Source organism: Macrotis lagotis, chromosome X (genome assembly GCF_037893015.1).
Source record: "Macrotis lagotis isolate mMagLag1 chromosome X, bilby.v1.9.chrom.fasta, whole genome shotgun sequence".
Lineage (NCBI taxonomy): Eukaryota > Metazoa > Chordata > Mammalia > Peramelemorphia > Peramelidae > Macrotis > Macrotis lagotis.
Window position 1 is genome coordinate 620,937,173 of NC_133666.1, and position 16,812 is coordinate 620,953,984.

A 16,812-nucleotide genomic window follows, 5' to 3' on the forward strand; every position below is an offset into this window, starting at 1 on the left:
TGAGGAAGGGAAAGGTGGCCTTGCCCCTGTCCCAGCTTCTGGACCCCAGGCTGGGGAGGGCGCACTTCCCCCCCCCTCAAGGCGACCTCTTCTCTGTCTTCATGTCTGTCTCCCCTCTTTGGGACCCTTGACTGGGGAGGGGGACCCCCCCAAGGCGACCTCTCTCTCCTCTCCCTCCCCCCCCTCATTTTGGGGAAAAAGGCTGAGGAGAGTTTTGCCCCTACTACTCAGCAATAGGGTCCCCTGGGAAGGTGAAGGCAAAGTCTCTGTGTCTCCCCCCCCTCCCCTTTAGAACCCAGACTAGGAAAAAGGGTCCCTCCATCTTCTCAAATGACTGGGCCATACGGAAGGTGGCTTGCCTTGATCTCAACTAGCTCCCCCCCCTTTTTGAGACCTGGGCTGGAGAAGGGGGGACCCCCTCATTACTCAGCAATAGGGTCCTAATAGGTGACCCCTCCACCCCTCTGTCCTCACTCTGGGGCAAGCTAGGGATGGGACCTGGGTAAGAGGCATAGTCGTCATTATTCAGCAATAGGGTCTCCCTGGAAAGGTCCCGGCCTGTTTCCTAAGAGAAGCGCCCCCCCCCGGCTGGGGAATGAGTGTCCCCCACTTCTTTCAGCAATTGGGTCACCCAGGAAAGCTCCTCCTGACTGGAAGTCCCTAGGCTGGGGAAGTATCCCCCCGGCTCAGTGACAGGGTCTTGGAGATGGCCCCGCCCCCAGCCACCTTGGCCTTGACCGGCTGAAGGGGATAACGGGACGGACGCAGGGTCGGGTGCCGCCGTCCACCCCCTTGAAGCAATAGGCTACCGAGGCGGCGGCGCCCTGCCTCTTGCTCTCTCCGATAAGGACCCCTCACAGGCTGGGGGTCAGGGACCCTCATCCCACCGTCTTCTTTCCCAGCACTAGGGTCGCAGGGCCCCCGTCCTCCCTCGGGGCCTTGCACAGCTGGAGGAAGGGAGTGGCGGCTCCTTCTAGGGTCCCCCCCAGACCCCAGGCTCCTTAAGGCTGAATACCCAGGGACCGGCCCCCTCTGCCTGCAGGCTCAGGGAGGAACGCGGGATCCCCGGGCCACGGCCTCACCCCCCCACCCGGGGGAGCCCCAGGGAGGGGGAGGAGCAGGCCAGAGGGCAACCTCCCCCACAATTCTCCAGGGATTGGGGGGAGGGGGAGATGAGGCCTGGGAAGCCCCCTCCCCTCATCTCCCTAGCTCGGACCTGGAAGGGTCCCGCCCGGACCCCGCCCGGACCCCGCCCTCCCCTCCCTCCCCTCCCGCCCCCTCCGCCCGGCCTCCGCCCGCCAAATCCGAACTCTTCCGGCCCAGCCCCCTGGGTCCCCCCGACCCCCTCCCCATAACGAATAATAATGACGCATATCGGATCGCATGGACTTATCCGACCTTCCCCAGCCCCGGGCCCCTCCCGCTCCTCCCGGCCCCACCCCCACCCCCAGGCATTCAATGTCCCCGGGGGAGGCGGGGCAAAGTGTAAGAGTGACGCTCACCTCGCCCAACCCCGCTCACCGCCCACCCCGCGCCCCCTGCCCATCCCCTCTCAGCATTCGCCTTGCGGGTAAAGCCCTGGGGGTTCGGGGCGCGTCTCATGCTCGCTCGTCGGGTTTATTTATTTGTTATTTATGTTCGTCCATGAACGATTGCACTCGGGTCGGGCAGCCCCGGGGAAAGTTCCCGCAAGAACTTTCTCGCCCCGCCCCCTCGGATAGGCCCCGCCCCGCCTCCTCGGAGCTCCGCCCCTCTGGCAGCTCTTCCCCCCCACATGCTATCCTCCTCGTCACCGGAGCTCCGCCCCCTAAGGAAGCCTCCCCCATTCGCTCCGTCCCTTCCAGGCCCCGCCCCCACCTGGAGCTCCGCCCCTCCTCGGAGCTCCACCCCGCCTCCATCCACGCCCCGCCCACTCAGTTGCCAATTTTCGCCCGTCTATGCCAAAGCCTCGGCGGCGACCCCGCCCCCCCCAGGGCCCACCCCATTGGCCGCCGCCGTTGTGACGTCACTGCATGCAGCCCCGCCCGCCCTCCCCGGGGCTGCCCCGCCCCTTTGCTCCTCCCCTCCCTCCCTCCCCTTCCTCCCCTCCCCTTAGATAGTCCGATACCGACTATAGAGCAATAATGCGCACTGCATGCGAAGCTGCCGCCGCCTCTAGTGTTACAGAGAATCAGGTACCCCCCCGCCCCGCCCCCAGCCCCGCCCCGGCCCCGCCCCGCGCCGATATCAGGGACACTGCGCGAGGTGGGCGGGGGCCATACGCGCAGACTTTCTCTACCCTCCCACCCGTCCAATAATCCCCTGCCCTGGCCCCAACCAGGACCCCTCGGCTGGCCCGGCGGCGGCGGGGGAGGCGACCACCAAGGGACAGACCCCAGATTGGGGAGAGAGGCGGAGGACACACGCACCCCCCACACGTCACACACACACGCACGCACACACGCATACACACACACACACACACACACACACACACAAACACACACACACACACAACAGGAGAGGGTCCCAAGGAGAACCTAGGATGCAAGAGAGAAGTAGACGCGGATGGACGCAAAGACAAGGAGAAAGAGGGGGGCCCGAGACAAAGGAATGCCCCCGGAGCCCCCGCTATGTGCTGCACCCTGACAGAAAGTGAAGCCTGACAGAGGACGACACGTTTATGTAGCTTTTTTTTTTTCTAATGAGAATAGGGAGACACAAAGAGTGAATACCAGAGATTTGAGAAGTTCAAGGAGCAGGGAGGGATCACTCCTGAAGGGAAGAGAAAAATGAGTCAGAAAGATGGGGAAGAAAGAATCACAGAGATGAAAGGAGGGGGGGTGACTTGGCAACAGCTTTCCGTCTCTAGAGAGAGTTACCCAAGGGCAGCGTGGTGTGTAATAGCATGAGTACAGCAAATCAGAGGACTGAACCGGCTGTACAACTATTCTTGTCGTTCCTGGGTATGACCTTGAGCAACCGGGCTTCAATTTTCTCCTCTGGAAAAGGAGGGGCTTGTACTAGATGGTGCCAAAGGACCCTTCTAGCTCTGATGTCCTGTGATCCTTTGATCCTAGATCCAGATGGAGGACAAGAATTCTTATTTTTTTTTCAGTTTTCAGTTGGACTAGATGGTTACGGAGGTCTATCCCATCCCTGAAATTCTGTATTGACACTGAGCTATATGGAGACCCAGAGAAGATGGACACAGAGGGATGCAGAAACAGAAAACACGAGAGAAAAACCACACGGAAAAACAGAAATAGAAACTCAAGAAACAGAATTGGAGACTAATGAGAGACAACCCCCTCACACATCCTGTCACACACATAGTCACCACCTCAACTTCTTTGAGAGATGAGGTTTCCAACTCTAGGAACCCCAGAAGGAGGGTTTAGGGGAGTGCAGGGACCTCTGCTCCTCTGCCTTAGGTTCACCCATCATTCCATGATACGCCCAGGGACACCATTGTATAGCAGAACACAATCACAACATTCTCCTCTCCCTCTCCTCCCTCCATAACGACTCTTTCCACCAACTACTACCATATACACAGGCACAGATATATGGTGGTAGTTACACATACACATTCATACTCAACTGGTGCTTGGCTCCAGAGGGCAGAATTGGGAGTGAAGGGGTATCATAGAGATGTCATAGAGAAAATTTCTCTTTGATAGGAGGAAAAAGGGCATTTCTAAAGATTAGAACTGTCCTAAAAAGAAATGGTTGCCTCATAAAGAATTGAATTCCCTTTTACTGAAAGTCTTCAAGTAGTCTGGTCAGAGATATTAGAGGATTTTTCAGCTCAAGTTCAGGCTGGGCTAATCAGAGCTGAGGTTTCTAGAACATTTCATGGTTTACAAAGTCTTACTTGTTTCTCACAACAAGCCTATGGAGTAGCTACTGCAAATGTTCTACTCATCCTCCAGAGGGGTTGGAGGTGGGATTCACTAGACCACCTCCTTCAAGGTCCAGTGTTCACTCCACTCCTGCTGCTCAGTCAGCTCCTAGATTTTATCATCTTCATAGAACACCCACTCCGAGCCTATGCCTGCATTAGCCACTAAGGGAGACATAAAAAGAAGCGAAGATCCGGTCCTTGCCCTCAGGGAGCTTCCAATCCCATTCCATCACAATACACAGAGCAAGGGGGCTACGCATCCACTTTACACTCAAGCACAGCTAGGTAGTCTTCCAACCTGTAGGACACCCAGACAAGCCACACACAGGCACACCAATGCAGCTGTACATAGAACACAGGAACACACACACACACGCAAGCCCAGGAACACAGTACCAGAACCACACAAACATGATTGTACACACACACACACACACAACACACCTCCCTGGGCTCCTCCCTACCTCCCCTGTGTTCCTCCTCTGTGCTTGCACACACACATGGTCTACCTACTTACCTAAGCAGTGAGCAGGTCTCACAGCCGCTGGGCCAGGCCGGGGGCCCCCTTTCCCCAAAGCCTTGCCCCTTGTCCTACCGTGGAAAGCCATGGGTCCCTCCTCCTGTTCCCTCCCCAAGTCCCCATCTCTGAATCAGCACAATATCCCACCTTAGCGAATTCAGGTAGAAGGAACGTGTATAGGTAGCACCTCTGTTTTTGTACTGACTGCAACAGGCCCCGGGGCCACCCAGCGTGAGTGGGAGAGCTAGGGCTGTGAGGGAACAGGGCAGCTGTGCCCTCCCCCTGTTTCCCTCTACAGCACAAGACTCCCTTTCCTTCCCCCTTCCTTGTACATACTCCCCCTGCCCTGCCCCGACAGGCTGGGATTTTTACGTGGGCCGTCCCCCTCTCCCCCTCCGCCTGACTCCTCCTCATGCCCCGCTTTTGGGGCTGCGGCCCGGGGGGGCTCGGGGCCGGCCGGACAGACGGACGGACGGACAGACCTCCTTCCTAAGCACAATAGCACCAGCTCCCCGGAGCACCGCACCTCCAAGAGGAGAATAAACGCGACTCTTGATAGAACTGCTTCTGTTCCTGAGACTTAATTTCCTGTGCACCGGCAGTGTTTAGAAATTGGGGTCCCTTAGCCTGAAGAAAAGCAGGTCTTAGGGGAGGGAGGGGGGCAACTAGAGGGCCCGCCTGGGTTTCATATTCTAGATCACAGTGGCACTCTGTGCCTTTCACTCTTCTTCAGGGGTCTGGGTCTCTTTCTACCTGTCTCTCCCTTTCCCTCTCCCCGTCTCTCCCTTGCCTCGATCTCTGAATCCATCCCTTTTCTGTCTAACAGCATACTGCCTAGGACTGTATTATTCACTAACCCCTCTCTCTAGTTCTACCTTTCTACTACACCTCAGTTTGTCAAACCTCTTTCAAGTATCTTTTTCCTAAGTCTCTGTGGTTCATGTCATCTCAATTACCAGGCCTCAAGGAAGGGTGGAAAAGCCAGGCCCAGTGATTCCCATGCCCAGCTGTTCTCCCTGAACTAACCACGTGGAGCAGCAGCAAAGCATGTTTCTAGGAGTTGGAGAAGGTAGAAAGTCACTATTCACCCCCCCCCACACACACACACACACACACACACTCCAAGTCTGTCTGGGTTGGCCTGGTCCAGTGAGAGAGAAGAGGATGCATTCCTCAGGAATCAGGAAGCCAGGTTGCTATGAATTTATTGATCCAGGTACAAAACCATGATGGCTCACCTTTGCCCTGGGGCATGGTGGAGACAGATGGGTAGACTGATCCAGAAAGAGGTCTCCTCAGTCCTGTCCCCCAGTGTCCTCAGATGAGCCTTTCTCCAATGCCTCTATTCCTTGGGGGAGAATGTCTGTTCTCCCATTCCTGGCCATCTCCTTGGGTCTCTCTGTCCAGCTGGCAACTGTTGCCAGTGCTATCACAATTGGTAAGTTTAGCCATGGCTATTTGAGCTATGCTCAGTCCATTGAAGGCCAGTCCATTGTTTGGGGCCAACTGGGGTCACAATTGGGGTATAAGTCTCTCTAGAAGATCTTCCATAGAACTTCAGGGCCCCAGCCCAGGGCAGTCTGTGTAACAGTCAGGGCTGCTACCCCTAACGTGGCTGAGAGACCCCATACAGCTGCTTTCACCAGGGGGCTGGGCCCACCCTGACTCCCTGAAGGCTTCTGGCACCCTGGCTGCCTTCGCTGCTTCTGTAGGACCCAGTCTGGCCGCTGGTGTGCTGAGGCTGCTTGTAGAGCTGTGAAGGAGCCTTCAATGGATAAGCTGGGGAAGGGGGAAAGGAGGGATAGGATAGAAAAATCAATGACACAGACGGAATTTGGATCATGGAAGATTCCTTGATTCAGCCTCCTCAGTCCATTTCCCACAGGACTCACCCTGGCATCCCACCATTCACCAAAAGCCCCACCATCCCCCATGAGTCTCTTGGGTGTCTCCCTCCGAGCCCTAGCCCCCAGCCTATAGTAAGTCACCTCCTAGGGGTCCTCACAGCAGCCTCCTGGGCCAGTTGGGAATGGGGGTGGCGCATAAAGAGGATCAGGGCCTGGGCAAGGAGGGACTCAGTGGGCAAGGGCCGTGGCAGACGAGATAGCAGCTGGTGCAGGCTTGGCATGTCACAGGGGCCTGCTAGGACCTCTGGCTCCCGGTGCAAAACCACCTGGGGATAACAGTGGCACAGATCAGAGCTAGGCCTGGCTCCTGCTTCTCCCACTAGGCCCTCCAACAAGGTCAAAGCTGGCCCCCACCACCTAGGCCCACTTAGGAACAGGGTACAATTCTAATCCCAAGCCTCCCTCATCCCCAACCCTACCGGCCCTGATCAGTCCATACCGCAGCAGCCACGTAGACAGGCATGAACGGGTGAGAAGCTAGGAAGAAGTCCATAAGACGCAGCACGTGGGCGGGCTCAGGTAGCACATGGCCAAACCAGGTCAGCAGCCAGCTTAGGGCAAACACTGTTCCCACCTCAGCCCTGGCACCAACAGGTTGGGGCCTTAGGCTGAACATCTTCCTACCCTGCTAAATCTGATCCACTCCTTCCCTCTCTCCCCTAAACAGCCTTCAGACCAGTGCTTGGGACAGACCCCATTGTCCCTTGACCACCTCCCTACAGGTCCCAGGTCATGCTTGGTTCTGTTCATATACCTGCCCATAGGGCTCTGGACCCTAATGCCTCTCTCCCCTGCCCACAGTGCTCAAGGATGCACTACCCACCTCTCCATGAAACTGTGTAACTGAGGACTTTCCCGGGCCAGCAGAGGTAACAGGTAGTTCAGAATGTGCCAAGTGTTATCCATTGTGGGGTCCATGAAGTCCCTGATGGTTATCCCAGGCATCAGAGGGCAGCTGCCTAGGCTATACCTCCCTCAAGTTCTTCTGAGGTGATATCAGGGGCTGTGCCCCTTCATGCTCAAAGTCCATTGGGCTGATGTAAAAGAGCTACCTCTCCCCAGGCCTGTCCTGCCCAGCCCCACCCCACCCCCGGCCGTAGAGAGCTGAAGCAGCCTGTGGGGGGCTGCTCTCCTGTCAGGACCATGCCCCTTGTTCCTTGGGTACCTGAGGTGGTGGATGGAGAGTTGATCCAGCAAGGCAGCGGCAGCACGGGGCCCCAGCACTAGCAGCAGAGCCAGTGCCACCTCATGATAGCCCTGGTAATAGTGCAGCTCAGGTCGGGAGCTCAGGACAGCCAGGATCACAGCCACCAGCTGCTCCTGCAGCACTGCCCTCTGCTCAGGGCGCATCCCTGCCAGGCAGAAGGGGAGGAGAGACAACTATCACTGTTGATTTCTCTTCCTTGCCTTCTCCAGATTTCCTCCCTCATAGGACTAGGAGATAGAACAGACCTTAGAAATATGGGTTCTAAAAAAGACCTGAACCCAGGTCTACTGGACTCCAAATCAAGTGCTCTCTCTATTATACCACCCTGTCTCCCTGAGTCTAATTCCTCACTCAACCCCAGCCCAAGCCAGGGACCTCACCCCGAGGAAAGTGGGCTAGGGAGCGCGCCACATCCATTTGCACCTGATGATAGTCTCTGTGGTCTTGGAGTCGGCTTCGGCCTGTGGAAAAGGAAAGATGGAGAAGCAGGAGTTCAGAGTCAGAGGGCCTTCCCTCCTCCAAGGTCCTAGGATTTCAACTCACTCCTACCACTTCACCCACCCTTAGCCCTCCCAGATATCCTCAGCAGATTTGAGAAGAGGTAACGACCTAATCATTTCTTCAAGTATTTAAAAATCATTAGGATTTAAAGCTGGAGTCAGTCTTTGAAATCAAGGCACCCAGGCAGCTAGGTGGCACAGTGGATAGAGCACCAGCCCTGGAGTCAGAAGTACCTGGGTTCAAATCTGGCCTCAGACACTCAATAATTGCCTAGCTGTATGGCCTGGGACAAGCCACTTAACCCCATTTCCTTGCAAAAATCTAAAAAAAAAAAAAAAAAAAACCCAAAAAACCAAGGATACCAAGAGGGTATCTTGCCTAAGATCACACAATTAGCTAAAATCTTCAGATTCCAAGTCCTGTGAGCCTCAGTAGCAGTACTATGATAGGAAAGAGGAATTTAGACTTTTTCTGCTGGACTCCAAAGGGTAACGTAACCTTTGGTCCTCAAGTTCTGGACTCAGAGAGAACAGACTCAATCTTGGAGGGTTATCGCCCCCAATTAAAAAAACTTATCATCTCTTTGGCTGGAATCACATTTCCAAGTGCCTTATCAGTCAACTTTACTCAGTCATTCAAGGACAAATGAAGCAGAAACAACTGATTCAATGACAAAAGGATCATATACAGTGATGGTACACTCCAGAGGGGAGTTCCAAACTCTCAGCTCCTCTTCTAATTAATAGCTCCCCAGGTAAAACAGATAACCTTCACCCCCTTCCTTAAGGGTTATCTTAGCCAACTTCAGTATCCCAAAGTCTAAAGCAATAGTGTCAAACTCAAAATAGAAATGGTAAAGACCTGGTTATATGTTGATTTACAAAGTCACAAGAACATTATGTGGTACTGTATTTTTATTTATTTTGTTAAATATTTCTCAATTACATTTTATTTGGTTCTGACTTCCCTTACAATTCTGTAGCTTGGAATTAAACTCCCCTGGTCTAAGAGATGGGACATCTGGATACACACTAGTTTTCCCAGGCAGACAATGTATATATACCAAACTCATAGCTGGCCAGTGCTGCTTGTTCTCTCTGTCCATAAGCAATGAACTAGGAGCTGGCAGAAACTCAGGTCAGTAAATAGTTTATTCACCTGAGAAATTTAGCTCCATTCACATAGTAATTTAATTTTTCAGTGGAAGACTGCATCAAAGCCAAGTCTATCAGAAAATTCTTTAAAAGAAAATGTGATAAATGTATCCAGTTAGCGTATGACACAATATTTGTGAAGTGTTTTTGCCAATTTTAAAGGTCTAAATAAAAGCTAGTTATCTCTTGGGATAATATTGTTTCCAAAGTATGAATTGTTCAAACAATACAGAGTCAATGGGAAGAGGGTTGGTTCATCTATCAACTAAATGTGTTTCTTCTCTAAGGACCAAGGTGACACTGAGCCACGGTGTTGTCCATTGTGGGGGTTTGCAAAGAACCCTGAGAAAATGAAGGCACCATTGGAAAGGAAAGAGAATTCTAGTGAATGCTTGTGGGTTATTAGGAGTTCTTATGAATTTTCTACATTTGTTTATGAAATAAAGGCTATCCTTATCTCATGTGTACAAGTTCCCTCAAGTGCTTGTGTCTGAGGAGGTGGAGTGGGAAGAATGATGCTTTTACCTATATCTACAGAGATAGAGATCTAAGTCATATTCTGAAACTTCTCAAAATAAACTCTGCATAGTCATAATGAGACAAGGAGACAGTAAAAAAATTGGGCTGGGTCTTGTGATTGAATTCAGGTCTGTGTGTGAGCTCAGGACTTTAGGGGTCCTGTTGGTTACTGTACCTTTTGGAGCCTAAAAGAGAGTCTAATTTATCTTCTCTGAGGAATTCCTCTTCTCTGAAGTAGCTCCACAACTAACATCCCAGTCACAGTAATAACAATGATAACTGATAAACTTTATTCATTATTTCATTTTATCCTAACAAAAACTGGTGCCATACTATTTTTCTATCTATCTGTCCATATCGCAGGCAGGACAGGCCTGGGGAGAGGTAGCTCTTTTGCATCAGCCCAATGGACTTTGAGCATGAAGGGGCACAGCCCCTGATATCACCTCAGAGGAACTTGAGGGAAGTATAGCCTAGGCAGCTGCCCTCTGATGCCTAGGTATGATTTCAGTGTTGTAGCTAGAGGTGGCTCAATGAATAGTGTACTGAGCCTGAAGTATGGAAGACCTGAGTTCAAACACTTCGTAGCTTTGTGACCTTGGGAAAATCATGTAAACTGTCTGCTTCATTATCCTCAGTTGTAAAATGGGCATAAAAATAGCACTTACTTCCCAGGATTGCAGTGAAGTTTCAGTGAGAAGAGCATACAATGCCTGGCTCATAGATATGCTTAATACTTGTTTCCTTCCTTCCTTTCTGCAAGGAACTCCCTCCATTGATAAGGATCAGCAATTTTTATGTAAGTTAAGGTTTAGAGGTCTCAAGAGCCAAAGGCCAGGTTTGGACTTGAGTACTCCTAAAGCTCTCTCTTCTATATCATTCTTTTTCTTGCTCGAGATTTTTTTTTTAAGTCCCTATTTTAACAGATAAAGAAACAGCCTCAAAAGGTTATAAAAGTCATACAGCCAGGAGGTGGAAAAGGTGAGATTTGAACCTAGGTTTCTCTGGAATCTTTCTACTATTCTCTGCAGGGTGTCCCCAAAATGTAAAACTTTGGAATGTCCTATATTAGGACTAGGAACAGGGACTGGAAAATGCAAAAGAGTAAATTCAGATTCATTAGCAGAAAAGAATTTTACAACAATCTGAGTCTTTCTAACGTAGAATGCACAGTATTTGGAGATAAGGAATTCCCCCTCACTAGAGACCTTCAAAGATAAATTGGGCAACTATTTGGGAGATCATAGGATTACAGATATAATCTGTAAGAACATTAAAGGTCATTTGATCTAACCCACTCATTTAAAGATGAGGGCTATAAAGCCCAGAGAGGTGTGTGAGTTTTCCCAAGGTCACACAACGTAAAAAGTAGAATATGTCAACCACACTAGGATCTTCATGAATTCAAGTTCTCCATCTTTAAATCTGGGGCTTTTTCATTATTTTCATTCTGGTCTTCTCATTTTATAGTCCATCTAGTCCAACTTCCTGACTTTACAGACCAGGAGACTCAAGTCCAAAGATTTCCCACTAGGTGTGTTTTGGGGACGAGAGGATTCTTGAGGTACCTTAGAGCTCTGGGATTCTGCCTATCTCTTTATGTTCAGAGGTGGTTCTTATAAACATGTGAGGGTGGAACTGGAAAGCAGTGGAAGATTTGGGGAACATTTTTCTCCCAGCCTCCCCCTCATTCCTTTGCCCTCATACCTGGATGGGGTGGCAGGTCAAAAGGACTGAGGCCCAGAAGCCGAGGCCAGACCTTCCTCCGGACCTGGTCATTAAGTAGACCCCCTCGGCTCTGGGCAGCCATTCGCAGTAACTCCACATCTACTGGGTCCTGGCTCAGGGCTTCATGAATCTGTAGCAGCTTCTGCCTTCTCCAGGACTCTGCAGAGACAAGAGCCAACCACCCCCCCCACGAAGGCCTGAGAATAGTTACCAGACCTCCAAGATTCCCTAGAGCCCCTCCCCATAGTCTCAGCAATCTTTTAGGTGGGCCAATCCCAATTCAAGTACAACGTGCTCCGGGAACCTCTCATTCATTAAGATTTACCTCCACTTTACTAGGCTGTGAGTGCTTGAGCAGTGAGTGGCAAGGAGCTCAGTTTCTCTCCTCTCCAGGATCCCCTAAGATTCTTGGGACTGGTGCTTTCAGATGGACAGATAGATATCACCTCCCCCACACTCCTGAAGGTAAAACTCTTTAACTGAATAGACCGTCCCCTAACACTTTCTAAAATTAGAGAGGATCAATAAATATAAATTAAGCCACAAGTAAACACAAATGACCTGGGGAGGAAGGAGAACCCAGGAATGCCTCAGAGAAGTGGTGAGCCTGGAGCTGAGCCTTGGAGAGAGAGCAGCACAGGCTTAACCTGATCCAGGGCTCCCAAACAAAGCCTGCCCTTCTTTGGACAGGTCCCTTCTCCCGTCTTGCTCAAACAGTCCCCTGCTTTCCCTCACGAAGCAGCGGACACTCCCCAGACCCCCTTCCTTACAAGTTCAATGTTTGCTGAGATCAATCTCCAACCCCTCCCCTTCAATCAATTATCAATATACCAGAGTGATTAAACTTTTTCTTTCATGGATCCCTTTGCCTTTTTCTGTAGATCTCCAGAGCACTGCAACCTCCAGTCTGGTTTGTGAACCCCTCCTCAGAATAATATTTTAAATTTTTTTTAAAACATAGGATTATAAAGGCAACCAATATATTGCAATAGTTATCAATATTAGAAAAAAAAAAGGTTATCTGCTGACCCCCGGGGCAGGCTGGGCATCCTGCCAGTCCTCCCCCCAGAGCTCCTCATTTGGGTCTCCTCAAACCCATTTCTATTTGGCACACGGTATTGTATTTACAGATCTGTCCTTTCAATCAGTAGATCGATCTTAAACTCTAAAACCGCACAGTTTGGGGATTGCCGTTTTTTTTTTTTTAATCTATGCACCCTCCGGGCAGAGCACGTGCCGAGGCCTTCCTTAGAATTTAAAACTAGTTAAGTTAAATGGAATTTAATTACAGGACACACCCTGATTGGACAGGTTCCCAACAGTCCCCGCCTCCCTTCCTTTGACCCCGCCTCCTGTCGGCCCGATCCCGGGTCTTCCGGGCCGCCATGGCGTTCCCTTCCGAAAGAACTAGTGCTATTGGCCAGGCCACGGACTACTCGTCTGCCCATTGGCTCCCCCCAGTCGGCTCCGCCTCTCACCGGCCTTCTCCCGGCCCGGCTTCCCCGGCCCGGCTCTCACTCACCGGCGCTCGTTTTACTCTTGGGGCCCCGGGCTTGCTGGGATGTCAGTCCTCCCTGGCCGGCCTTAGCCCCGGTCCCGCCCCGGTCCCGGCCTCCCCGGCGGTCTCCGGTGCCGCGGCCCCCTCTCATGCCGCCGCCACCTCGGTTCTTGGGTCCAAAACGCCGGGCGGCTGCGGAGAGCCCCGCCCCCTTCTTCCCATTGGCTCCTGCGGGCACCGCCCCAGGAACTCACTGGTCGGCCAGTCCATCACTCTCCTCTTCTGCCAATTGGCGCCCAAGTCCCAGAGGGCGGAGGCTGGACCTTGGCCCTCTGGGAAATGCAGTCTTTTCATCACCAATTTCCCCTAATTTGGCAGGGGTGGGGCAAGTCACTCCCGGGCTGGATTTCCTGGAAGAAATTTATGGTTGTCAGAGGCCTGGGAAGCTCCGCCAGCTCTGAAAATGGGGCGACTTTAGGAAAAAGCTGAAAACAGGGCCCAGACCTCTGGTGTGGGAATGTAATGGAAATGACCGGCCCATTAGAGAGCAGAAGGTGCCAAGTCGAGCGGGCTTGGCGGCTCCCAAACCTGGGTGTTACAATGTGGCAATGTGGGGGGGGGGGTTCCATCAGTGGATTTTTTTTTTAGCTCATATACAGGTTCTGTACAGAGAGCGAGGAGACTATGCAAGTCCACAAGGGTCCTGGGGATACCATCCAAGAAGAAACCACAGCCCCTGCTCTCAAGGAGCTTGCGGACCACTCTGTAGTTACAAGATACAGACGTGAGCTGTGGCATGAGATGCCTTCTGTCTCCCATACAGCCGATGTGTCTGATGGCAGGTTCTGTCTGCCACCTTTTTCCTTCTGGACTCCCAGAGGGTAACAGCCTCTGGCCTAGGAACCACCAGGCTCTAGGCGCAGAGAGGATGGGTGTAATCTTGGGGGTCAGTGTCCCCTCATCCCACTCACCATCTCTGGCAGCTATCATTTCTCAAAGTCCTTCCTCAACAAAAAAATCATCCGAGACCAAGTGAAACAGAGAGGATGGGTTCAATGACAACAGATGACAATGAGAGTGATGATGGTACACTCTCAGGTCTAAGGGAGGCAGGTACCAGGTCCTCTTTCCTGAGTTTGCGTGGTTTAATTTGAGAGTGGAGGGGAAGGGGGCATTCAAGATAAGTCACCGGTGTAACACTTTATTCATGAAACAAAAGAACATACTCTAGCTGCCTATGATAGGATGGCTGTCCAAAAGCAGGCCCTCTACCTCCAGTGGTTGTTAATCTTATTTCCACTGTAGGTTAGAGATTTTTCCCCTGAGAAAGTCTCTCTATTCCTAGGTACCTTCTTTTTCCCTTCTGATGTGTGGGTAAGTCTAGCCATAGCTTACCATACATGAGAAGGCCTAGATGAACTAATACAGATGGAGGCAAGCAAAACTAAAGAGAACGAAAGTATATGGCCTCAGGAATGAAAGCATGCGAGAAAGCATCTGAAATCAGTGTATTTTCTCTTAGAGAAAAACTGATGATTGGGCATTCTGTGGGAACTGTAGCTATGACATGAGCCAACTGCCTTTTCCATTCTCCCCTTCATCCCCAGCCCTCACCTGGAGCCTCTTTCTTTCTCCCATTCGCTCTAACACAAAAAGCAGGCACTAAATATTGATTGACATGCCCTCATTCCCTACTCTAGGAAACCTTCCAGAATTACCAACATCTTATGTCTGTCCAATCATTCAATAAACATTTATTTAATGCTACTTTTGATCTGAATCCTATGCTATCAAATGCATAGGTCAGAGATAAAGGCCCATATGATATTTGCAACAAAGATTTGAGAGGAGATAGATTATTATCTATTAGAAACAACAATATAGGCTTGACTTTCCTTAAGCCTACAAGAAGGCAGAGGGGTCATTTATTATCCTAAAGAAGTGCACTATGTGAGTTGTCCATAATGAGGTGCTCTACAGGAGTTTTGCACCAAAGAGTTACCCTTGAAGCCTTGATGGAATAATTCACAGCGTCAGTAGCTCCACTGGCCACCAGAGGACACTCTACCTACACATACTTACACTATCATCTCACAGGCTTTTGAGGTTTTTTTTTTTTGGTGGTTGCTGACCAAATTCTAAATTTAAACAAGAGGAATTATATGAAATATGGTTGCCAAATACCAAAGAAACCAGTTCAATGTTCTTCCAGGAAGTATTGCTCTCAAGCAGATTTCCTTCCAGTTCTTTAGAGCCTGAAAAAGTCCAAAACATCAGAGCTCACTATGTTCATATAACAAAAGAAATGGGGGAAAGTGAATCCATGTGTGCACACATGGATGTGTTGATGTATTGGGGGGAGTTGGGAGGAAGGGAAGAGGACAAGTTTCTGCTTGGACATTGGAGTGCAAATAGGAAGACAAGAGCAGTCCAGAGAGAGATTGGTGTCCCTGCCCCTACAGGGTGTTATGCCTCTTGAGTTTGACAATAGTTAATGGTCTCTGGCATGATGAACTCCAACGGAGTCCCATACTGCTTCTGTTCCTGGTCTCATCCAGTCACTTCTACTAATGGTTCCTAAGTCCTCCTTGTCATAAGGGCAGGTTCAAGCCATAGCAGCTGTCATCACTCATAGTCTAGTGTCTTCTATCTTGGCACCATAGATAGTATGCCTTATATTGGGCTATAATATAGATATTCTGCTCTTAAAGTAGGCTACTGTCCACCCCCATGACAGACATGGAGCCTCAATCCCACTCATATATATTTCTTTATTTCCTGTGCTTGGGAGAAAAATGGCAGACACACTATCTACACAAGTATCAGATTTTCAAAGTCAAAGGCTAGTCAGCAAGGAGCCTCAATCTGTCTGAGGGAGCAACTTCTTGCAGAGCCAGCAGAAATACACTTTCAAAGGTCAAGTATAAGAGTGAGCCTCATGTATGGAAAAGGACTCATATATTGCGAGGGCTATTGTTGTGTGGCTCAAAGAGAAATAGTCTAGACATCTCTAATTTCTTCTCCCCTGACTCTTCTCCAAGGAAAACTTTAATTCCTGCCAAGATTCAAAATAGGAGGTCATTTTATGACCATTCAGAGAAAGGGGCTACTGGGCTAGAATTTTATCTATCTGCTTCCTTAAATATAGGCTGGGGGATATGATCAATTTCCTTCTAATTTATCACTTGGGGGAAAGGAAGCCTCCAGGCTTTATAAAGCCTTGACTTCTTTCCCACCAAATACCCATTTCAAATGAACACACATAGAGAATAGCAATGAAATCCATTTATCTGTATCAAACAGAAATCACAAAAAATTCACTTAGGAAAATATATGACAATACTGAGTGATGGAATTATTCCACTAGAAAGGAGGTAACTCTGCTCAACCAAGAGAATGTCCTTGATTTCACCCAAGGGGAAACTACCCAGAGTCTCTAGAGTAGCCAACTGGGAACAGGGTCATGCTAGAGACTGCCAGTTCCTCCCATGTTTTCCCAGAGCACTCTGAAGTGGGTTGATTTTTTCTACCTTCTCTCTCAAAGTTGGAAACCAAAAGCATCTGTAAAGTGTTTGGCATATAGTAAGTGACCTATACATGCTAATTATTACTCTTAGCATCAAATACAGGAGATCAGTTACACAGATATAGACTGTATGGGACATAGTAAATATGCAGTAGTTCAAATAGTCCTCAGGGACTCTTGTGTATTGTATAATTGTATTATGTAATGGTATAATTATCTAAGGAGGAAGTATATTATGATGGGAGAATGGCCAGTGAGGGCCCAGTTCAGAAATAAATTTAAATTTGCCCTTCCTAATGTCTTTTTGTTTAGAGCACGTGTGATATTTCCTTCCTGGTTCCAATTAAATACATAGAGCTTGGTAGG

The 16,812-nt window shown here is 50.2% G+C and overlaps 1 protein-coding gene across 1 annotated transcript; it reads right to left on the reverse strand.

The window, feature by feature from the left end:
* Positions 1–5,594: 5,594 nt before the first annotated feature.
* Positions 5,595–13,121, reverse strand: LOC141500134 (TBC1 domain family member 20-like). The gene is made up of 8 exons (XM_074203071.1): positions 12,945–13,121; positions 11,402–11,581; positions 7,901–7,981; positions 7,479–7,665; positions 7,137–7,238; positions 6,753–6,894; positions 6,395–6,579; positions 5,595–6,185 (listed from the first exon to the last, which is right to left on the reverse strand). The coding sequence occupies exons 1-8, from the start codon at positions 13,069–13,071 to the stop codon at positions 5,942–5,944; spliced, it is 1,248 nt and encodes a 415-aa protein (XP_074059172.1). The 5' UTR covers positions 13,072–13,121; the 3' UTR covers positions 5,595–5,941.
* Between the last annotated feature and the right edge of the window lie 3,691 nt (positions 13,122–16,812).

What these genes read in the sequence shown, in the direction of transcription:
- LOC141500134 (XM_074203071.1), bottom strand. Translation starts at nt 13,071, where the DNA reads ATGAGAGGGGGCCGCGGCACCGGAGACCGCCGGGGAGGCCGGGACCGG. An exon ending in CAAGAGTAAAACGAGCGCCG is followed by an intron (nt 11,582 to 12,944) that starts GTGAGTGAGAGC and finishes TTGTCTCTGCAG; the next exon opens with AGTCCTGGAGAAGGCAGAAG. An exon ending in TTACACAGTTTCATGGAGAG is followed by an intron (nt 6,895 to 7,136) that starts GTGGGTAGTGCA and finishes TGTTGGTGCCAG; the next exon opens with GGCTGAGGTGGGAACAGTGT.